Source organism: Setaria italica, chromosome IV (assembly GCF_000263155.2).
Source record: "Setaria italica strain Yugu1 chromosome IV, Setaria_italica_v2.0, whole genome shotgun sequence".
NCBI classification, from domain to species: domain Eukaryota; kingdom Viridiplantae; phylum Streptophyta; class Magnoliopsida; order Poales; family Poaceae; genus Setaria; species Setaria italica.
Genome location: NC_028453.1, coordinates 10,990,081 through 11,014,498, shown reverse-complemented (window position 1 = coordinate 11,014,498; position 24,418 = coordinate 10,990,081). Strand labels below are relative to the sequence as shown.

At 41.8% G+C, this 24,418-nt stretch overlaps 1 protein-coding gene across 1 annotated transcript; it reads left to right on the top strand.

Annotated features, from left to right (window-relative positions):
• The first annotated feature begins 16,326 nt into the window (after nucleotides 1-16,326).
• LOC101783361 (putative 1-phosphatidylinositol-3-phosphate 5-kinase FAB1C) lies at nucleotides 16,327-24,136 on the top strand. Its single transcript, XM_004965119.4, has 11 exons — nucleotides 16,327-16,970; nucleotides 17,055-17,807; nucleotides 17,901-18,054; nucleotides 18,144-18,482; nucleotides 19,067-19,825; nucleotides 19,911-20,242; nucleotides 20,316-20,442; nucleotides 20,554-20,712; nucleotides 20,836-22,281; nucleotides 22,370-22,636; nucleotides 23,580-24,136. The coding sequence occupies exons 1-11, from the start codon at nucleotides 16,729-16,731 to the stop codon at nucleotides 23,832-23,834; spliced, it is 4,833 nt and encodes a 1,610-aa protein (XP_004965176.1). The 5' UTR covers nucleotides 16,327-16,728; the 3' UTR covers nucleotides 23,835-24,136.
• Nucleotides 24,137-24,418: the final 282 nt, after the last annotated feature.

The window sequence follows — 24,418 nt, the reverse complement described above, 5'->3', positions numbered from 1 at the left end:
ATGAGGAAAAAAATCGGGCAGCACCTCCCTAAGGTTGCTTGCTCGCCTGAAGAAGGAGGAAGAAGTTCTGGTGAGTGGCTCGGGCTCGGGGAGGAAGAAGGTGAATTTATGGCGAGGAGCTTCTGTCCCGGTTGGAAACACTAACCGGGACAAAAGCCCCCCTTAGTCCCGATTGGAATTCCCAACCGGGACATGGGGAGGGGGAGCTTTTGTCCCGGTTAATGTTTCCAACTAGGACAAAAGCTCCCACCCTTGGTGGCCAGATTTTTAGCCGTTACAATCAGGACTAAAGGAGGGTTTTAGTCCCGGTTGGTCTTTCCAACCAGGACTAAAGCTTCCCCCGTGGGTGATTCATTTTTGAACCGGGACTAAAGGCCCTTTAGTCTCAAGTCCAAATTCAACCAGGATAAAAAAAATGTTGGATGGAAGGTGAGTTCTCTACCAGTGGACTGTAATGAGGATTGTTTGTAAGTAAAACTATTGCAGAGAGATCGAAATAAAAAATATCTTTTTTTCTAAAAAGTTAGTATGGATGGCACTACCAACTGGAATTAGCCTGAGAACCTCAAAGCAAACTTTTCGAACATGTTTCCATGGAAAAAATAATGAAACTATAGGACCATGATGGCAGCTGATACGGGCCATCAATTGGAGTCTAGATGGTCACATTACCATCCTGCAACATGGATTTAGTTTGAATGGGAACAGCAATAATGCTTCCATATAGTCTAGCCTTGAGATGGGACTTCGGAGAACCACCGATGACTAGCTTTGCTTCCGGTGCGGTTAATTTCCAAACCCTATCGCAAGCAATGATGTGTTTCCCCGTTGACTTGCTCAGTGATTACGACGGGATGTACAGATACGGCCGCGGTGCAAGGGTGCAACGTTACAGTGTGCAAATCTCACCACTTGTGCGTAGGCTTCCTGTAATACTATATAGGGTTCATGTATACTTCGTACGCATGCGGTGATTACGACTGCTGGAGACGGTTTTAGTGGCAGTGATGCGCCTCGGAGCTGCGTGTCGGCGAGTCATTTGGTGCTGACCTCGGTAGCAGGCCACCGTCATGTGGGTACCTAGTAGCCGTTAAACGCTCTCGCTTAGTGTACGTAAGCGCGAAAGTAAACGATGTGTACACACTAGCACGTACTCTTAGTACTACTGATTTCTCCCTCCATCCAAAATTGTAAGTTTTGACTTCTCTAAATTTTTACTATACACCTAAATTAACTTTTAACACTTAAACGAGAACACCTTCAGATATTTACCGTGTGAGCCCAACTCAACCTTATCTTCTTCCTCCCCCAGCTCATCTCGTCTCGCGTCTCAGTCCTCGCCCCGACAACTCCGCTGCAGCTCCCCACAACCGCAGCCAACGTGAATCAACGGATCCAGCGCCCTTGCCGGTGCCACCTCCTGTTCGGACTGGCGACACCCACGGAGCCGCCACCACCCCATGACCGCGGTCCACATGAATCAATGGAGCTTGGGCCTCCCTCTCAGCTCCACCAGAACCACCATTGCCAGTGCGAGCGAGGTGCTACCCACTCGGCACCAAGGCCCCCAGCACGGCCACCCCACACTGCTAGGGAAAGCGCCTTCAGTACTGGGTCCGAACCCTCCTTGGTACCGGTTGTGCAACCGCTATTGCTAAGTTGGTACTAAAGGGGTCCTTTAAAGGGTCCTTTAGTATTGGTTGGGGAGACCAACCGGTACTAAATTCTTTTTTCTTTTATGTTTCTTTTCTCATTTTCTTTTCTGTTACTTTATTCTATATTAGTATTTCTTATTTGTTTCCTTTATGTATATTAGTTCTAATACACAATATATATAAAGTTATATTTGATCTATAATATTACATTTGAGATAATATTATACATTGACATATTGTGCATACATATTTATGAATAATATTACATTGCATCAACTCTGCAAGTTCAACATTTTGGATCAACTATTCTGAACCCAAGTCCCAACTATGATGCAGAATTGATCCATCATTATGGAACTCTCCCGTTGAATTTACTACCTCGTCCAGAAGAAATCCACTAAATTGTTCTTGAATTGCCTGAGTTTTTCCGTCTTGAGGAATTATTTCTTCATGTGCATAATCTATGTTATTAGCAGAGGTTATTATATTAGATAATGGATCTGCACAATTAGAACTAATTTATTGTTACGAAATTTGTATACATACTCTGAATTCGTGGTCGGTTATACACTTGGGACCTACAAATCCATGGATGAACTCACATACGTAGTACCGCATAAATTGTTCCTCGGATTTTATTTCAAATACTATATGTATGGCAAAAGAAGTTATGAAATATTTGTTGTGTTTAAGGAAGTGACACAAGATGTACAAATTCAATACATACCTGGAATTTAGAGTGGATATGAAATTGCTCGTTGAATTCACCTGAGTGATATTGACGGAAGCGAGCCCATGCTCTGTTAAGTATGTCTATGATGTCGGTGTTTTGATTTCTTGGTCTCCTTAGAGAGTCCATGATATAGACCATGCTTCGATCAACCACGATAACAAGAAGTATCAAGTGGAAGTTGTACATATATGCATAGTGGAAAGCTATTTAGTCTTATTTTTAACTGCTAGTTCGAAAAATAAAAGAGATGGAAAACACGCTCACTTGAAGTTGTACGGCAGAAGTATGTACTTCTTGTAATGTTGCTTGTCCAAGAAATTATATATATTCTTTAAGGTTCAATTTAGTTTATCTCTTACAGTTGCCTTATTTATAACATCTGGGTCCATGAAGCTGACGTCATACAATCCTTTCCTCCGACAAGCTTGAATCTCCATCCGGCATGATACAAAATATAATAGGAGATAAGACATCACATAATGACTAGAGCGGGGATTTTGAAGCTAGAGCAAATTAAACACTTACAGAACCTAGGAACTGATAAGTGATTTATCAAGTATGTCTTCATTGTAAAGGAAATAAAGTTTGTCGAGTGGCACATTTATAATGGTATCACCACGGAAATAATGTTGATCTCCAATCCGAACTTCTAGCATGAGTAAACAAGTGGCTGAACCCTCCATGTACCATTGGTGCAATTTGTACATCTTCGTTGGAAGACGGTCCATCAACTGCAGCCACACAAGCTCTTTTCCTAACTCAAATTTCCATTTACCAGCCCCAGTGTGCTTTGGGATGTGATCCTCCCCTCGAAGTTGAGCTGCGGTGAGATTTGTATCTTTGGCGAATAGAAGCATGTTCTTATCAAACTCCTAAAGCACTTGGAACGGGGCAATCGATTGGTTGGATTGGGTTCCGAGATGTGGAATACTTGACCTACTTTTCTTCTTCTTCTGAAAAGCCTTTGTTATTGTGTGGTCATAGTCGATAGCAGCGGTTTCGCTGGCTTTTTCTTTTTCTCCAACTCCATGCCTCTAATGAAAGCCCGAAATTACTAAACCCATAGATTTAGTAATATTAATAAACCCATAGAATGTATTACATATCATTACAATGTGTTATCATATTAATTTGTCACTTGACCACAAAACACAGCATAATGGTTCTAATACATTACACATCATCATTTAATGGAATGTTAATAACCTTCCTATTGACAAACGTCCCTTGGTTGTGATCGCGGTGTAAGTATGGAGCGTCCTCTTTGACTAACAGAATGCTTGGGTCAATCTCGATTGAAAATGGTGGAAGATCATCGAACTGATCATAATCTTCTAATATGTTAGTTTTGTTCTCAACTGCAATAATTTTTCTTTTCCCTGAAAGAACTATGTGGCGCTTTGGCTGCTCATCTAACTTATTAGCACCATTCTGTTTCGGTTTGCTTGACATGTCCTTCACATAGAAAACTTAAGTCACATCATTGGTTAGGACGAATGGTCTGTAACTGTATCCAATCTTGTTGAGGTCCACTATTGTCATTTCATAGTTGTCTGTCGTTACGCCTCCTCCAGTAAGTTTCACCCATTGGCATCGAAATAGAAGGATTTTTAAAGGTCCATAGTCGAGTTCCCATATCTCCTCAATGACACCATAGTATCTGTCTTTTTTTCCAATTGTTGTCTATTGCATCTATACAAACACCACTATTTTGGTTTGTGCTCTTTTAGTCTTAGGCTATCCTGTAAAATGTGTACCCATTTATCTCGTATCCTTGGAATGTTGATACTGAGATAGATGGACCCCTAGCCAACTATGCTAGTTGCTCTTCAATCGTGTCATCACCCATCAATCGTCGCCGCAACCAAGAGGCGAAAGTGTCAATGTGATGACGTGTAATCCAGGCCTCAATCTTCTCCTGATCTGAGGACCGTACAATGATCTTGTGCTCATCTAGGTATCGAGCCACCGGGGATGATTGTTGTAGGACCTTAAAGTGTGCTTTACGAAATGTACTCTCATCGATGTCCATCCAAGCTTTCCTCCCTAGTGTGCCCTTTCCCTTGAGTCTCCCCTCATTGCGTGATACAGGGACTCCAATCGAACTCAGGTTGTCAATAAAGTCAACACAAAACTCAATGACCTCCTCTGTTCCATATCCCTTTGCAATGCTACCTTCTGGATGGGCACGATTACGAACATACTTCTTCATAACTGCCATAAACCTCTCGAAAAGGAATATATTGTGTAGAAATATAGGACCGAGAATAAAAATCTCTTCAACAAGGTGGAATAGAAGGTGGATCATGATATTAAAGAAGGAAGGTGGAAAGACCATATCAAAGCTAATAAGGCATTGCACCACGTCATTCTGCAGCTTTAGTAGATTGTTTGGATGGATTGCCTTCTGAGAAATCATGTTGAGGAATGCACATAGCTTCACAATTGTCATTCTCACATTCTTCGGTAGAATACCCCTCAGTGCAATAGGCAACAATTGTGTCATCGGGACGTGGAAGTCATAAGCCTTTAGATTTATAAATTTCTTCTGTTTAATATTTATTATTCCCTGTATATTCAAGGAGTAGCTCGATGAGACCTTGATACTATTCAAGCACTCAAACATGCTTTCCTTCTATTCCTTGCTGAGAGTGTAACTGGCTGGATACAAGTATGTCCATCATCTCTCTTTTCTAGATGTAGGTCATCTCGTTATTTCATACGTTTCAGGTTCCGATGTGTTTTAATTGTATCCTTTGCCTTTCCATATGTACCTAGGAAGCCAAGCACACTCACGCAAAGATTTTTTGTCAGGTGCATCACATCAATTGCATTATGGATCTCAAGGACCTTCTGATAAAGTAGCTCCCAAAATATAGACTTTTTCTTCCACATGGGTGCATATCTGTCCTCGTCATTTGGAACAGGTTGGCTAACAGAGCCCTTGCCAAAGACTACCTTCACATCCTATATTATAGAAAATACACGTTTACCATTACGGTGAACGGGCTTAGTACGTTTTTATTCCTCCCTTTCAAAATGCTTCCCTTTCTTTCTTAACGGGTTCTTAGCAAGAAGAAATCGATGATGGCCCATATACATGACCTTCATATAGTGTTTCAAATACATGTTGCAAGTATCATCTAAACAGTGCGTGCAGGCTCGATATCCCTTGTTTGTATGTCTGGACAGATTACCAAGTGCCGGCCAATCATTGATGGTTATGAACAACAAAGCTCGTAGATTAAAAGTCTCCTTTTTGTCCTCATCCCACACACGTACACCTTCTTCCTTCCATAACAGTAAAAGTTCATCAACCAACGGTATTAGGTAAACATCAATGTCGTTGCCAGGTTGTTTTGGACTTTGGATAATTACCAGCATCATAATGAAGTTCTGCTTCATGCACATCCAGAGGGTGGAAGGTTGAACATACATAAGGTCATAGGCCAAGTGCTATGACCATTAGTGAACTCACCGAATGGATTGAATCCATCCGTACTTAAACCGAACCGTATGTTCCTTGCATCCTTTTCAAACTCAGAAAATTCTCTATCAACTGTTTTCCACTAGGACCCATCAGCGGGGTGTCTGATCATTTCATCTTACTTACATTCTTTTTTAAGCCAACGTATTAACTTTACATGTGCCTTGTTTCTGAACAAACGCTTCAAGCGTAGTACTACAGGGAAATATCATATTACCTTCGCAGGAACTTTATTCTTCCCGGTCTGCCTCTCAACATCACCAGGGTGATCTCACCTGATCTTATAACGCAGCGCTTCACACACAGGGCAAGCCTCCAATTTCTCGTATTCCTCACCGCGATAGAGGATACAGTCATTAGGACATGCATGTATCTTCTGTAACTCCAAACCCAGAGGGCAAACAAACTTTTTGGCTTCGTACGTTGAGGATGGCAATTCATTACCCTCGGAAAGTATGTTCTTTATGATTTTCATTAACTCATCAAAACTCTTGTCAGAAACTCCATTTTTTGCCTTCCATTGCAGCATTTCCAGTATGGTACCCAACTTTTATGCCCCTATTTGCAATCTGGGTACAATGATTTCTTATGATCATCTAACATACACTTAAACTTTTTTGACTCCTTCACATTCTAGCAGTCTTCCTTTGCATCTCGCAACACCTGACCTAGATCATTGGTAGGACCTTCTTCTGCAACCATCTCTTCTTCAGCCTCGCCCATTGCAGTATCTGCAAAGGCACCTACTTGACTCTAGTCAGGAATAGTTATCATCTTCTTGATCATCATCATCTTCCATCATAACTCCTCTTTCTCCGTGCTTGGTCCAAACGAAATAGTTAGGCATGAATACCGAACTATATATGTGGGCGTGAATAGTCTTTCTGGATGAGTAACCCTTCTCATTTTTACAAATTCGGCATGGACAACAAATGAAACTAGATGGCGGCTTGTTGGACTCTACCAGATCGAGAAAACCACGCAAGCCATTAATGTACTCCATGGAGCGTTTGTCCGTGTTGTACATCCATTGCCGATTCATCTATAAAGTATTACCGGACCAAAGATATTCTGATCATCCATAGAATTATACATGAAACATATGAATCATGATACAAATTTCATCAAACCATCCACTGAGTACTATCTAGGAGGACTTTAAGTATTCTTGGGCGACGAAGACGAAGGTTTCGCTGACCCAGCCTCATCCTGTGGTTTATTTGTGCCTCCTGCGATGGTAGTACTCAGTGGACCTGAAACCCCTGGGACTAGCGGTGGAGCATAACGACCACCAAAAGGAGGTTCATGACCCGCCGCAACAACATCTTCACGATATCTTTCCAAATAATGAAGCATTGCTCTCTCCCACATGCTCATTTTCTTCGGCTTATTATGAGGGCCAACTATGATTTTCCACTTGCTGCGAAAGGAATGACGATCGCCCCCACCATCGCCACTACCTCTAGCAGCAGTAATCATCTCTATGTACCAAAATTTATTTAGCTCATATTTGCTAATGACTAAACTATGAATAAATTATATTTCTCCCCACAATTTATTTAGTTTAAACATAACATATAAATGAAATTTTTCTCCATTGTAGCTTATTCTAAAAATGACTAATTACATACCTCTATTTTATGTTATTATCTCTATGTACCACAATTTATCTTGCTCATATTTGCAAATGACTAAAATATGGAAAAAAATATTTTTGACTAAAATATGAAAAAATATATTTTTCCTCATAATTTATTTAGCTCATATTGTAAAGGACTAAATTATGAAATTAATCCTCTAACCTCATATCAATTTTTTTGACTAATATGAAACATAGCATCCAAAAAATAGTAGTTTATTCTAAAAATTACAAATATGATCTCTAAATAACACATGCATATAAATAAAAAATTTCTCCATTGTACCTTATTCTAAAAATCACAAATTACTCTAGCTTTAAAGTATAAAACTTGAATGAGTGAAGTTTCTAACCTTTATAACACTTGAATGAGTGAAATCCCCACGAAATAGTCAAAAATCCGGCAGCACCTCCCCTATTTCACCATGAATGGATGAAGCTCGAGCTGGAGGAAATAGCTCGGGCAAGAGGAAGAAGACGCCTGATTTATAGGAAGGAAGTTAGTACCGGTTGGAGCCTCCAACCGATACTCACGGGGGGCTCCTGGGGAACTGACCGTTAGACCTGGTACTAATACTCACATTAGTACCGGGTCAAAAACTAACCGGTACTAAGTTCAGGATGAATGCCGAGTTTTCCAGTAGTGCTACTAGTTGTCTCCCACAACCCCAGCATACGGCGTCACCATCGCCATGGCCTGGCCATCCCGCCCACAATCCACCTTCACCGCTGGGCCAGCAGCCTTCCCGTTCATCCCTTTAGATCCTGTAGGCACAAATCCCCTCCCCAACCCCAAAATCCTATCCCGAACCTCAAATCCAAATCTAAATTGGAGCTTGCCAGGGTTTGGATTCGTCGCTGGAGAAGAGGTTGCCGGAGAAGGAGGTGGTCGCTAGAGGAGGAGCCAATCCGATGTTGTATGTTGTTGTTCCTTTTATCCGTTTGTTACTTCTCTGTCTTTTTTTCATTTGTTCATTCTCGGACATCCTGCTTCCTTGTCTATGATAAATCGGAGGGCTCTCGTGCTAATGTTAAATGGAGAGCCATATAGGTTTAGATTTTTTGATATTATACCCCTATTTGGTATGGCTTCACTTCACAACTCCAGCCACTCCATCAAAAAAATCCAGCCAAACACCCTAACACCAAAACTCCATGGAGCTGTAGTGCAAATGGGAGTGGAGTTTTGGAGCACCTCTTTTACTACTCCAAAACCCCCTCTTTTGAACTTCCTCGTGGAGTTGGTGGGTAATTACCCATCAATGCCACCGATTACACAAGAAAACGTTTCGTTTCTAATTTTTCTCCCGACGCCTACGCTGGTTCTTTTTCCTCTGTGAGGCGCCGCCCTATTTTTTCCCGCGCCAGCCAATGTCGCGCGCTCCTTTCTCCTGGCGCCGCCGCTAGGGTTGGCTGCCGCCGGATTGAGACCCGTCGGCCAGCCGCCTTTCTCCGCCTGCCTACTGCGCCTCGCCGTACTCCCGCCCGCCCGCGTCGCCGTACTCCCGCCCGCCATGGCCCCGTCGGGCGCGCCTCCGCCAGCAAGCGGCCGCGCCTCCCTCACGCCGCCTGACCAAGCCGCCGGCCCCTCGCTCATGTCTGGCGGGCGGCCTCGTCGTCGCCTCGTCGGGCGCGCCTTCGCCGGCGGGCGGCCGCGCCTCCCTCACGTCGTCGGCCGGCCACTGCCTCCCTCCCTCATGAGCTCCTCCCCCACCCCACCTACCCGGCCTCCGACCTCCCCGAGGACTCACTTATCCTCCTCGTCCAGGTGAAGAACAATCAAAGATTGAATCTTTCTTCTGGCAAAATCGATTGAGGTCAACAGCTTGGCAATGGCGTCTAATTCGATTCGCCCAAACCAGCAATCTTGGTGGTGGGGTTCACGTGCGGCGGCTTCGAGGTGGGGTTCCGGTTCAGCCATGTCGTCGTCGATGGACCCTCTGCTCCGATCGGAGCTCATCCGGTACGGCAAGCTCGCGCAAGCCTGCTATGACGCCTTCGACTACGACCCATCCTCCCTGTACTGTGGCAGCTGCAAGAAAAAGATGAGGATAGAGAGGATGACAAGTGGGGCCTGAATTGGGGGGCAACAATGGCAATCCACACTGAAATCAGTCTTTTTTGGAGCTGAGAGCACCCATCTAGCCAAACACCCCATTTTAATTCTGAAGTTCTGGAGTGGAGCTGGCTCCACCTGGAGTTCTAGAGTAGAGCTGCTCCACCCGGAACTGGAGCCATGCCAAACAGGACCTATAATAATATAAAAAGATGCCATTTAGAAGTTCAAGATAGCTCAAAAGTCAAAGCAAGACTAATCAACCGGAACTAATTGTAACTCTCTTCCGGTTTTCCAAACTAGAATGTCAAGGCAAACGTACAATTATCGGACTCGTGAAAATGATATACGAAGTCTCGGATCACGATCTGCCCCAGATACTCGATTAAGAGAAAACAAAACAAAACAAAACAAAACCAGTCACCTGAACCGTAGCATCACTCTACGTGGAACCGACCGGCGTCAAGTAGCCGCACTGGAATGTGTTATCCCCGTCGTCCGTCCAATCAACATCAGGCAGGGACAAGTGGGGCCCGAACGCCCGCCCGACCCTCACCTCGCCAAATGGGAAATGGGAAAAGCATAATTCAGTAGCCTACATTATTGCTGAGGTGATGATAACATAATGCGATGCGGATAAGATAAACAAGGAACGCCCGCCTCATGATTGGCTCCTTTTAATTTCAGTCGCACGCCTCCTTGCGCGATCGATCGCGTAATGAGAATCCGGCCGGGTGCAGCGGTTGCTGAGGAGAGCAGTGCGGTGACTCGATCGTTTGTGGGCTTGTGTATCATCGGCGTGCAGATGCCCGGCGTGCAGCTCCTTAAAGAACTGGAGCGGAGTCATCTCAAAACTTGTTTACATTCATTTCAATTCAAGATGCGGCGTTTGTTAACGGGGATATATTGCATATATGTATTATGTGGATGAAAGGCATGAGGAACACGCACGGTGGAGTGGCTAGTTTGTTTAGTTTATGGCATTGTTCTCATAATTCAAAGAAACATATGGATGGCATGTGGTTATGTATAGCATCCATTTTGAATTAATTAGTTTTTCCTAAACCCTATTTGTCTGAGAATTGAGGGAGTAAGCTTAGGTCCTGTTTGGATCTACAAGCTAAAATATCTAAGAACTAAGGGAGTAAGTTTAGGTCATGTTTAGATCCCAAGCTAAATTTTAGCTCTTATGGATTCAAACAGAACCTAGCTAATCTTTAGCTAGCTAAAGATTCTTTTATCTGGTTGAACCTAGCTAAACCAGCTAAACTTGTAAAAGATCAAACTACCCTCCACCTTCCTCGGGAAATCCCCTACATTGCTCACCCCCGCTTGCCCGCAGCCGCGCCGCCCGCCCGTCCGACTGTTATAGCGATCGACTCAAAACGAGACATGGCTAAGCAGTAATTAGAAAAATGATTACATGACCAAAACTAATGTTATATAATACAAAATTATTGTTAAACTAAGGTTGGACTGATAAATGCCCCGGTTTAGTTAGTTAAAGGTCTAATTTGCACCAAATCAAACATGAGGGAAGTTAAAGGTCTAATTTGCACCAAATCAAACATGAGGGATGAATGTCACACTTTTGCAACTTTTCATTAATATCTATAACATGACATTTGATAAAAAAAAGATTATACTCTTATTTAGTTATTTTCAGGTGACTTATTGGACACACTTCTGGAGTATCCAGCAAAAGAAGAACAACATGCCACTCCTGAAGTGGATTTGCCGCACGTTGTAGATTATGGCTACGAAGATCTCACCAGCACGGGTGGTCATCTTTTGAGTGGCTTAGCACTTAATTAGTCACATACTTACTTGGTTTTACTTTTCGAGAGCTCTTCTTTAAAATTGTAGCATTTCGCGGACTAGGTTGAAAAGAAAGCTTGATTCATTTTGGGTCGAAATTTTGCACCCATAATCATCCCATGGGCATTGTCAGGTTGGTCCCGAGCTTCCCAATCTTTTTTGTTAAAAAATAAATTAAATTAATTGTCGGGCTCGTCCAAACAAAGTATTTGTGGTGTGCGCATTAAAAAATAAAACTGGTACTTTGTCTGTCCATTTTTGCAGGGCCCATTATTTTCAATGTGAGAAAGAATTCCAAAGTACATCTCGATTTTTTAATCTCTTATACAATATAGGGGGTACTATAATCATAGATCAACGAAAATACTTTGCAATGTGAAATTATCTGTAAAACTATTGTTGACCAAAAAAAATATATACAAAGTTTGATTTTTTTTCCTTTTCAAATCAAAGCACGACTTAGAAAAGTGGACGAAGGGGAACATGCACGCAAATCAAATATAACGGCATGAAACCTCTCAAAAGCGAATTTTCCCTGCGTCGAGTCACTCTCTGCCTTCCGTTTGCGAGTGGAGAGCGTGAACTGTGACCGAGACGGGGCTTTGCGCAAGGATAATCATGCCTCTGCTAGGCCCCTTCTGCCGCAAGTCAACAGCGAACCATCCAGCGACACGCACCTCACAGACAAATCCCTGCTTGCGGCTGCAGCAACTTCCCCTGTCAATTCGCATGGCAAAATCTCCGACATCATCCAATACTCTACTGCCTACGATGTTTTATATATTTGTCTCGTGTTGATCCCCTGCTCGGCTTTTAGGCGCCTTTGGAGTTTGGATGGATGTGGTTTTAAGTTTTAACCCTGCAATTTGGACCAACCGTCTGTGTGGCGTCCAGGCCGAGTAGCATTGGACAGAGCCTTCTACCTTGGACAGGCAGTAACCCCTGGCGATGATAGCTACTGTGTGGCATGACCACAAATGACAGCTCTTGCTAGCTATGACTCTTTTCGTGGATGAAACACTGACGACGACGGTTCAATGCGAGGGCAGAGGTTGAATCCAAGGTTATGCAGTTTGCAGTCGTATAACCGCTAAAAGAACGGATTGCTGAAGACATTGGGCCTTTTTCCACAACAACAATGACATAACATGAATCATTGACAAATTGTTCACAACTCTCACTGGATTTTGATTGGTTTGGACGAAACTAACCAATGATATCTAGTTTCTGTGCAGTGGTATTACTCGTTAATTTACAAGGTTGTTTTGTTTGTTGCCAGGTCCAGCAAAGGGGGATATGACACGAAAAGATGTCTTTGTCTTTGCTAGTTCTTTTGCACATGAATTTAATTTTTAATGACAAGAATAACTAAAAAAATGCTGCCCAAGTTAGATATTCAGTTCCCAACAATGCAACAATTAACCATGAATTTCATAATGGCTATACCAACAACAGTATGTAAAGGCACATAGGTTCTCCTAGAGAGATTATTTGGTTTCCTTCACCTCCTTTCTAATTTTTATTAGATGGTCAAAATTCAGATGCATTGAATAAGAACAGAAGAGAAAAACCGGCTATAGATTGTTATTTTAAGAGAAAAAATGTATGAAACGTTTACCCTTTCTTTGCTTTTCAACACAAACCATGCTATTTTGTTTCAAATAAGAAACAGTCTCTGCCATTGAAAATGGGCCAATATACCTAGCTGTTGCTTGCTCCCTTTTTATATGGCAATTAGTGCGTACTGTTGAAGTTGATAAACCATATGCCGTTAGCCAAAACACGTTTTGTAGCTTAGAGCATGCTGAGCTGGGGAAAAAGTAGTATATGTTCATACAGTACAGATATAGGAGTATATAACAGCACGTCACATCACATTTGTATACAATGCTAGCTTATTAGAGGGCACAAAATGTTTCACGTAGCCGTATAAATATAGACTTTTCAAATAAACATAGTAAGATCGTATCCATCTTTCAGCCTAGAAGTTTCCTCGCAAATTAAGAAGATGTCAATATGCTAATCAAAATCACTTTAACGAATGTAGTTGAGTAATATCTCCGATCCATTTGTAAACGTATATGCCATTATTCTAATTAACAATGTACAATCAAAGCCACTTGAAGACATATAATTTATTAGGGACAAAATTGTATTCAAAATAAAAGCTTATATAGGGAATCATTTTAGTCAATTCTTCAATCCGGTAATAAGGACCCTATAAAAAAAATTTACTATGCTTGTTCGAGTAAAAAAAAATGGTTCAAAAGGCACCTTAGGTTGATGTCACGCGTGAGGCTGTAGATGCTTGCAACTACTATTTTCCGTTGACTGTTAACTTGATATTTTTCCCCCTAACCACACTGGTTGTTGCAGCGTGCCTGCCACTGCCATCACGAGGTTACACTGTTCTTTTCATGTGAAGAGAATGATATGTGATACGGAATGGACAAATCCCCTCGATCTGATATGTGCAGTCCTGATCCACCAGTCACCTTTGCTGCCGCCCCGTTTCTGTCCAAGGTCACCCTCACCCAACGACCCCAACATCTGACCTAAAAACACTGTCATGTGTCCACAAAAACATATGGGTCCCGACCACTGAATGAATGGAGATGAGACCCTAGACCTCTTTAGTCTTTCCACGTCGTGTCCCTAAACTACATTTTCCGGTATTTTATTCATGTCCGACGGGTAGACCCACTTGTCAGCCTCACAAAAGGTGACATGAAAAATTATTGCTTGCTTGAAAGATATGAATTCTATGAAATACTATTCTGCATATAGAATCTGTGGTTTTATAATTTTTTTCTACATGATGGAATAAAACATTATCCCAGCTTCTTCTGCATCTATACATATTCCTTTCAAATTATTTCTTGGTTTTTCTTTCATGATTGTGCTTTTCCAACCTCCTGAAGGGCCCAATGGATTAAAAAGACCTCGGCAGGTGCACTGTCACCAATAAGACATCTGCTGCGGTGCTAAGCTCCTCTGATGAACCTATTGTTTATAAGAGCAACATCCTTCATCAATCGTAAGTACGATCTGACGCCAATCAAGCGTGTCGCTTTCCGATGAGTATAAATCTCGATCGTGTGTCATGTGGCTCAAAGCGACGTTTAAGAGTTTTCATATTCTTAAACACCTTTTTGCTGATGTTGCTATGTCTTGAAATGGATGATGAGAGAGCAACATTGCGTCTGGTGCAGGAGGAAAAATACTCAGTTATAGTCGTACTGCTAGTATGAAAACTTTGTAATAAGAGAACGGCTGTGCGCATTTTTGCAGAGGCTGGAGATGCCTCCATTTTCTAAAAAAAAAACTGCTAGTATGACTGATTTGAACAACAAAATTAAGGACTGATTTTTGGAGGACGAAAAAATGATCCTTTGAAAGTTTTAGCTTGGATCTTCCTGCATTCCAAACGCGGTACATATTCTTCTTTGCGCCATAAATCACTCATCGTATATATAATTTGAATTGGAACTTGCTTGCAATGTTCCACATTGGTAGACCTGTTTAAATGTGGGGGATTGAGGGATCTGTTTAAAGACCTGTTTAAATCCAGAGAGTTCAGTTTCAAATTTGAATTCGACAAGCAACAACCTAAGCCGTTGGTGAGCGAGAGCCCATCTTTTCATCACAAAACCTATACATCACAATCATAAGGCTAACAAGAACTGGTTGCTGCTTGATTTTTCTATAAGCACTGTACCGCTTTTCCTAGATTGGATGTGACCCAAATTGATGAAAAAAATCCGTGGTGTTGTAAATAGCAAGTTATTACCCCCTGGCTGGCATGTTTGATTTAGCTTTTTAATTAGGGAAGGAAATTATGCGTGATTGAGAATGACAATGGAATTGTATTGCTCTGTCACGCCATGCAAAATAGTATCATAGAATCTGCTCACCATTTTGGGATTCGCCAAGAATAAAAAAGGCAGCAAAAATCTGGGTCGCTTATTATCTTCATCTCCACGCCTCCCGGTTCATTCTAGGAATATTCCAATATCAATTGAAACTTTCCAGATCTCATTTCAAGTCTACAAACTGAAAGCTTTTGAATAAAGATTGAAAGTTTTAAATCTAGTTAAGAAGCCCAAACGAGAGTCCTTGGTGGGCAGGGGATGCAACCCGCTAACTACCCAATCAATTGCTTGGTTCTCTCCTCTTATGAGTATATCCAACATTTACCGCACTTTGTTTTGCGTTCATTTATTTGCCAATCTTTGGCTGGAAAGAGAAAACTTAGTATAATTTTCCAAGTCACTAACGCATGGGACCAGTGTAGAATAAAAGTAATCCTTCTATAACTGTGGCCGTTATAACCAAACAAACACTAAACACAAATATGATAATCTTGAGCACGCACGACAGCTGTGGCAACAAGTGGCTTCAAACCAAACATGCCTACACGTATTTGGCAGAATTTCAGTAGCATTCACCAGCAATTTGTGCCTCCAATCCGATATATAAGTTCCAAAAAATTCATATTGATTGGTCAATGGAAAAAAATAACCTGACGATTTATAACTCTCTGTTTACAATAATATAATTTTTATAGATATCATAAGTTGAAATATTTGACTATTCCCTAATAAATATAGACTTAGGATCAGGAGGTATAATTCACAATCCACTTAATATATCGAATAAAAAAACTTTCATAATTCGGATATAGTGACAACGTGTGTTAATATGGAAGGGGGAAAAAAGATGAGCAAGCAAAAAAACTTTCCGAGATTTTTTCGCTTAAGAAACACCAGTCGATTGCCCATTGGCTTTGACTAATAAAACAAGTAAAAAGGCAAAAGAGAAGAGAAAAAAAGGAAAGGAATAGAATTAAAAAGGAAGGAGAAAATGATAAGAAAATCAGCAGCACCCACCCAACAATTTTTTTTCCTTCTCCTACCAGCTCACCTTTTCCCCTACTCTATATCTACCTCCATTCCCGCACCAGCAAAAAGCTTCCTCCTCGCCCCATGGGCACCGCTCCCTTCTTCCCCTCCGCCTCCCCCCACCGCAAGCCCTCCGCCGCCGCCGCCGCCGCCTCCAGCCTTGTTTTGCTGCTGCTGGATTGGAGAGTTCTTAGTCATGCTGCCTTCTCGCGCGCCACGTGCTCGACGGAATTCCTCGGCTGTGCAGGAGTCAAGAAACGCTAGGATTAGGCGCCTCCCGGGGTCCCTTTTAGTTCCCCTCTAACGAATCGTAGGCTTCCTGTTTGGTGTGACTGTGTCCCGTCTGATTCGTGGGTGTCCTGGTGCAGAGTCTCCGTAGAAATCAAGAGCTGCCCATTCTGGGTTTCCAGTAGCCTTTTTTAGCGGTTCTGGTGCTTTTATGGGAGTGCCCGTCGCGCACAAGTCCGATTCTTGGAGTGCTGAGCTCGCGATGGCGGACTGCGGCGGCCTCGGCGTCCGGCCTATTAACGGAGGCCGAGGGGGTGCCGTGGAGCAGCGTGAATCCGGCGAGAATGGGCCTCCGGTGTCCCCACCGGAGCGGGTCTTTACGCCGCCGGTGCCGAGGATGGCTGCGTGGCGGCGCATGTCGTCGCCTGGTCCTCTACGGTGCTCGACGCCGAGGTAAGCAATTTGACTTTCCTGTGTATGCCTTGGAGGGGATAACCCGTTGATGGTCTTTTCACTGAATGAAATTGGTGGATGCAGGAGCGTTGGGTACGATGATGGTGAGGACTCGGACCGGTATTTCTCCCCGCAGAGTGAGTTTTCTCAAGACACTTCTGACACGGATTCAGTGAGCACAAGTATCAGTAGGATGTACACCTTTCGGTTGGGGACATCAAGCCCATTAGATAGTCCTATCAAAAAACTGGGAGTAGGAGACACGAGTCCTCCTTCCAGGAGGGGTGCCCATTCTCCTTGTTATCCTTGGAATTCTGGCCGGGTATCAGATGATGTCGATTCTAGCTTTTTGAATTCACTCCCTCGTGATGATGAGCAGAATAAGGATGCTGTACAGCCAGTTGATTTTGAGAGTAGACACATCTGGTATCCTCCACCACCTCAGGATGAGGGCGATGACCTTGAAAATGGGTTTTTGAAATATGATGATGATGATGATGATGATGACAATGATGTTTGTGACGGGAAGGTCTTTGAAGATGTTAACCATGATTGTGGTGATGGTTCTGATGATGATTTATTAGGGACCAAGGGAAAACATAATATAGCTCATAAAGAGTCCTTGAGGAATGCTTTACATGGCCATTTCAGGGCTCTCGTGTCCCAGTTGCTCCAAGGACATGGAATTGATCCTGTGGATGGCTGGTCAGACATAGTGGCCTCATTAGCATGGCAGGCAGCAACCTTTGTTAGGCCAGACACAAGCAAAGGTGGTAGCATGGATCCCACAGATTATGTTAAAGTCAAATGTGTAGCATCAGGAAATCCAAATGATAGGTATGTTTTTTACTTGTAACTTCTATTGAAGAATCACATTAAATAATCTCTGCCACCAGTTTTGGAGCTTAATGATTCTTCATCTGTTCGCAGTGCTTTCATTAAAGGTGTTGTTTGCTCCAAGAATGTAAAACATAAACGCATGGTGTCAAAACATGAGAACCCTAGGTTGCTTCTTTTGGGAGGAGCACTGGAACACCAGAAAGTTGCAAACAAACTAGCATCGATAAACAGCATTCTTGAACAGGTCACATCATCATTTTCCATTCATGACATGTTCAACCTGATTTCTCTCAATATGTTCTTAATATTGATTTTAAAGTGCAATGTGTACAGGAAAAAGAGTACCTTAAGAATGCTGTTGCTAAGATAGAAGCCCAACACCCTCATGTCTTGCTAGTGGAGAAAAGTATACCGTTGGATGCTCAACAGCTTCTTTCAAAAGATATTTCTTTAGTTTTGAATGTCAAGAGATCACTCTTGGAAAGAATATCACGCTGCACAGGTGCTCAAATTGCATCATCCGTTGAGAATGTCACTTCTACAATGGTCGGACATTGCCAAACATTTTGGATTGAGAGAGTCACAGAATGTTCATCACCAAGGATGTCAAACAAAAAAACATTCAAGACACTAATGTTTTTTGATGGTTGCCCAAGACGCTTGGGGTGCACGGTAACGCTCATATTTGCATTTCAAAGATAACTTTTTTTATTCAGTACTACTGTCAATTGAGCGGCCTGAATATAAGTGCTTCTGTTGCTCTTTTTTGTTAATTATTTTACATTTTCGATGATGTTCTGTGCATTGCAATGCATCTTCTTTGGTTGATGTCAAATGCTTTGATTCAATGGTCTCTTAATTCTGTACTACATTGAAACTTTTTTTTTTGGATGTCATTATTTGTATTATGATTACATGATATTTGATAGAAGCGGCACGCATTCACCCCTTTGATGCATGGCAATAGCTCTTCTTGGCATCGCAAATGCTTTAATTTGATTCTATCTCAATCCTGTACTAGTTTTTGTACTAATTTTTTTAGATTTCTTTCTTTATTATTTTGTGATTGCACCAATCTGATAGAAGTGGCATATTTTACACCTTTGACAATGATCTGTGCATTGCAATGGATCTTCTTTAGTGGCTGGTAGGTGCTTTGTTTCGATGATGAAATCCTGTACTATATTATTTTTTGGATGTCTTATCTTACATTGTAATTATGTCATATATGACAAAAGTTGCATGTTTTTTCCTAGATTCTTCTAAGAGGCAAATTCTACGAAGAGTTAAAGAAGGTCAAACTTGCTGTCCAGTTTGCTTTATTTGCAGCGTACCACTTGTCACTTGAAACATCATATCTTGCTGATGAGGGTGCAACACTTCCAAAAGTCCCTTCAGATCTTCAACTTGAGAAGCAGATTTTTTCCCTAAGTAATTGTCAGCAGAATTTTAATGACTTACAAACTATTGCTGATAGAACTTCTGGAAATGGGTGCATCATGCCTTGCCTTGATGGTTCTTCTGCAAGTGAACAGCATTCAAGAGCTGACTTAATTAATGCGGAATATGTAGAATCCCATCCAAGAGCTGACTCAAGTCAGGAAGCTTATACTGGTGAAACCATTGACACGTACCCTTATTCCACAAAAGCTTCATTGTATGACAGCTGCATACCACCTGTAGGCATAACAGTTCAGACATGTGCCAGAAAAAGGACGCCAGCAGATCATAACGGTCACATAGGTGAACTGGTTGGTCAAATGTTAAAGGTTGAAAGTGACTTGGATAATGGTTGGAATCATATATCAGATGAAGATCGTGTAGCAATACGTGATCATAATGAGAATCACAACTTCACAACATCTGACAATCCACAGAGCATTTTGGTTTCCTTGTCAGTTGCTTGCCCTCTGAGAGGGATTGTATGCAAGCAATCTCAGCTCTTTCGCATAAAGTTTTATGGTACTTTTGATAAGCCACTTGGAAGATATTTTCGTGAAGATTTATTTGTTCAGGTTGCTGCAGTTTCATTCATTATCTGTTATTTTACCATTATAGGCTTTACAGTTCATTATTAATACATCCAGATTATATTTGCAGACTTCATGCTGCGAATCTTGCAAGGAGCCTGCGGAATCACATGTGCGATGTTATACTCATCAACAAGGCAGTCTCACAATCAGTGTCAGAACTCTTGCATCTGTCAAGTTACCTGGGGAGCATGATGGGAAGGTATGGATGTGGCATAGGTGTCTCAGGTGCAAACCAAAAGATGGAATCCCTCCGGCCACGCAAAGGGTAATCATGTCGGATGCAGCACGTGGATTATCTTTTGGGAAGTTTCTGGAACTTAGCTTCTCAAATCACACGACGGCAAATCGAATTGCCTCCTGTGGACACTCCCTGCAGAGGGACTGTCTTCGATTTTATGGGTATGTGATTGCTTCTTGTTGTAAGCTCTTCAGTTTCACAATCAATGTAAATGTTAGCATCCTCTATCAACAGGCTCGGAAGCATGGTTGCTGTCTTCCACTATTCACCAGTGGACATTCTTTCTGTCAACTTACCGCCCTCAGTACTGGACTTTTCTTATCCAACAGCTCAAGATTGGATCATCAAAGAGGCTGCTGATGTATGTCGATGTTAATATTACATATGCTTGTTTATACTGATGCCAAAAGTCCTCCTTTGACATAATCTTTTGGGGGATGTATTGCTGTAGCTAAATATTTTTGTCTTGCAGGTAGCCTCTAGGAAGGAGCACCTTTATAAGGAAATTGTGGCTAAACTCGACTGCATTGAACAGATAATTAAAGCCCAGAATGTTACCATGAAGTCAGGCTTGTATAAACATGTTGCCGATCTTAAGGAGTTAGTTAAAGTTGAGTGGAAGAAGTACGATGTAAGTTCAAATGCTACTTGTTTTATACATTGCTGTTAAACTGTACAATAGGTTTCCTACATGTCATTCTGGAGTTAATTTTTCCAATATTTTCTGTGTCATGAGCGCCCTTTACCTTTTCAGGTTTTGTCGGGATTTTCCAACATAGATAACTTGCAGACATTTGGACCAACTTTAGATGTTCTAGATCTCAATCATCTGAGGCGAGAGCTTGCACTTGATATTCACATATGGGACCGCAGACTGTACATGATGCATTCCCTCACTAAAGAAAACTGTCATACTGTGCCAACTGAGACACAATGTTCTGAGAAGCTTACTGAAAGTGTATTAGAAGAGCCCAAGGATGTGATCTCCAGTAAACATGGGACTATCAATAATTCTCTAGAACAGACACACCCAAATGCATTGGAACTGCCCACAGATTCAGCAAAACCATTCCCCATGAGGGAACAAAACAACACTAGCGGGTCACATTTGGGACTGAAAACAAACACTGCAGCTGATGTATCTCTGCATTCTGGCTCAGCTGGTATCAGCTCTGCCCTGGGCCCATGTAAAATACAGAGTGAAGTAGTGCTGGCTGATGAACTTAAAGCTGAAACGATGTTGCAGAAGTCTCAATCTTCTGCCTCCAATATTTCTGACAGAATTGACTTAGCATGGACTGGCTCTGGTCAGTTTGTTATTGATCCATCACAATGTAGCATGGAGACAGTTCCAGTCATACCTGCTGCTCTGAAGGATGATCCTGCATACCAGAAGGTTATAGCGCCAATTAGAATAAAATCATTTGATTCTGCTGTCAGTTCCAGAAATAGGTTATCACCTGTTGATGATTCAAATGCTAGCATAAGAAGATCTTATTCTCAAAGGCCCCCAAAGGCTATTGAGAAAACTGGCAGGGCTCGGTCTCCAACGTTCATGAGCAACTTGTCACTTTCTGGTGTGGTAGATGGTGAGGGACGGTTGCTACTGTCTCAAAATGATTCAGATGTTGTCGTTCCAATTTATGATGATGAGCCATCTAGCATGATAGCCCATGCCATGACTGTTCCAGAATATCACAGCTTCTTGTTGCCACTGATGGATGAGAATAATGAATCTAGCGTATTGAATTATGTGGCACATAAATCTTCTAGGAGCACTTTTGATGGATCAATGCGGAGCTATGGTTCTGATCAGTCTCAAGCTATAACTGGAAGTGATTCTAAGGATAACCATTTGACGGTTTCTTTTGAGGATGAAGACTCAAATTCTGTTGATAAAGCAAAATTTTCTGTGACATGTTATTTTGCAAAGCAGTTTGATGCAATCAGGAGAAAGTGCTGTCCAGATGAGTTAGATTATATCCGCTCTTTAAGTCGCTGCAAGAGATGGAGTGCTCAAGGTGGCAAGAGTAATGTCTACTTTGCCAAAACACTAGATGACAGATTTGTCATAAAACAAGTGACTCGAACAGAATTAGATTCATTCGAGGATTATGCAGTTGAGTACTTCAAATATTTAACAGAATCTGTATCTTCTGGAAGCCCGACTTGCCTCACTAAAATCCTTGGTCTTTACCAGGTTTGTGTTAACTATTCTGTTTACTTTCCTGTGTTCATTGGGTCCTGTGAGATTGAATCGTGGACTTAACTGCACATTAATGCACCAGATCACTGCCAAGAATTTGAGAGATGGAAAGGAGCTGAAGATGGATGTAATGGTCATGGAAAACCTATTTTTCAAGAGGAAGGTATCAAGAATATATGACCTAAAAGGCTCCTTGCGTTCCCGATACAATCCTGATACATCAGGGAAAAACAAGGTTCTCTTAGATCTGAATCTATTAGAGACACTTCACACAAAGCCCATTTTTCTTGGAAGCAAAGCAAAAAGAAGGCTGGAAAGAGCTGTTTGGAATGATACGTCTTTTCTGGCTGTAAGTAAACTCACCTTTTCTGTTGTGAAATCGTTGATGAAGGTAATATATATGATACTCCTAGGGTGCAGCAACCTATTATAGGGCCACTGACTTCTGTTGGCTAGTAATTTTGCATCGTGTCCTGATCCCCACGTGGACTTTGTGGTGTCATGTTCAGTATAGTAAAGAGCCACACTCCTGTTTCCACTTGTTTACAAAGAAAACTAGTATTGTTATACGTTGAACTCTTTTACGGTACACAATACTACCACTTAGTGATATATAGTATAGAGAAGATCTAGCCGTCCATTATTATGGGTAATTTAGTAATTACTACATTGTAAAAAGTGAGATTGCAAATGGAATTATCTTGTAGACTTTATGCTAGTGTCAAAAAAATATTATAGTGATGTTATTTTGTGTTCTTTTACCATGATACTCTTATACTACCTATACTACTCATGTATACTACCCATACCACAGGTGAAGTTTTCAGTAGTATAGAATTAATCTTGACCATCAGATGTTTTTATACTAGTCCTTTTTGAACACTAGTATAGCCTAGTATTGTGTACCATAGAAGAGCTCTATATGTTGCATAACATGGAAAGAGTGGTGTCAGTACCAACTGGATGCCATATAGCTCAGTTTTCAGTATTGGTAGTCTACACAGCAACTACTGACTATTAAAATTGGCTACTTGGATATGGCTTTAGCAAATGTAGTCTCCATGGGCTTGATTATTTGATTAATACTGTTCAACGAGTCAATATAGGAGTAATGGCTTAGCTAAGCCACTCATGTTGTGATTTGATTGCCGATTCTTTTTGTGGGTACCATTCTGACTACTAGTTTCTGATGGTATGGTGCCACCCAAGCTATTGGCACATGAAGTTTAATTTCTCATCATTCTTAAGTGTGATCTAACCCGTGCTGTTGTGCATCCCCCTTTTTCTTTCAGTCGGTGGACGTGATGGACTACTCTCTTTTAGTCGGCATTGATGAAGAAAGGAAAGAGCTTGTGATGGGGATCATTGACTATCTTCGGCAATACACTTGGGATAAACAACTAGAGACTTGGGTGAAGGCGTCAGCTTTCCTGGGTGGCTCCAAAGATGGTCTGCCAACAATCATATCCCCAGATCAGTACAAGAAGAGGTTCAGGAAGGCCATGTCAAAGTACTTCTTGACTCTCCCTGACCAATGGTCACCGTGATGCCTCAGATGCATTCAGGCGATTCAAGGGTGATGGGAGGACACTTTGGTTTCTTTTATTTTTTTTTCTCTCCCCCTTGTTTCTGTTAGAACAATCGATCCATCTGTGCCTCTTGTATGTTATTTTTTGTCCGCAACAGGCAGGATGAACTCTGTAGAGGATTGTGGCGATTGCTGTCCATCCAGGCAGAGGTTAGGAGTCAATACATGTACATACCCTACATTGTAACATGAAATGCAAAGAAATGAGAAAAAAAATACGCGATAACACAAGTTCTTTAATAGTGCTACAATTTGGGCTTTTGTGGCTTGGATTCTGTGTTGCTCTTGAGATCTGATGCTGTTATCACAGTGCAAGACTACCTTCTGATGGTTAACTTCTTTTCATCCTCTATGAAATGTACTTTATGGCTGAGAAATAATATCTATACCAAATAACTTAGAAGGCACTGTTTTTGGGTATCTCCTAAGATGTAATTGCTAGTCTCTTTTAGATCTTTCCGATGATGATAGAAATGAACAGATATAACGAGTTTTTAGGCAGCTACATGTGTTTCTGAAATACCTCCACCACCCAAAGGCTTC

What these genes read in the sequence shown, in the direction of transcription:
- LOC101783361 (XM_004965119.4), top strand. Translation starts at nt 16,729, where the DNA reads ATGGGAGTGCCCGTCGCGCACAAGTCCGATTCTTGGAGTGCTGAGCTC. An exon ending in TCATCAAAGAGGCTGCTGAT is followed by an intron (nt 20,443 to 20,553) that starts GTATGTCGATGT and finishes TTTGTCTTGCAG; the next exon opens with GTAGCCTCTAGGAAGGAGCA. An exon ending in ATGATACGTCTTTTCTGGCT is followed by an intron (nt 22,637 to 23,579) that starts GTAAGTAAACTC and finishes TTTTTCTTTCAG; the next exon opens with TCGGTGGACGTGATGGACTA.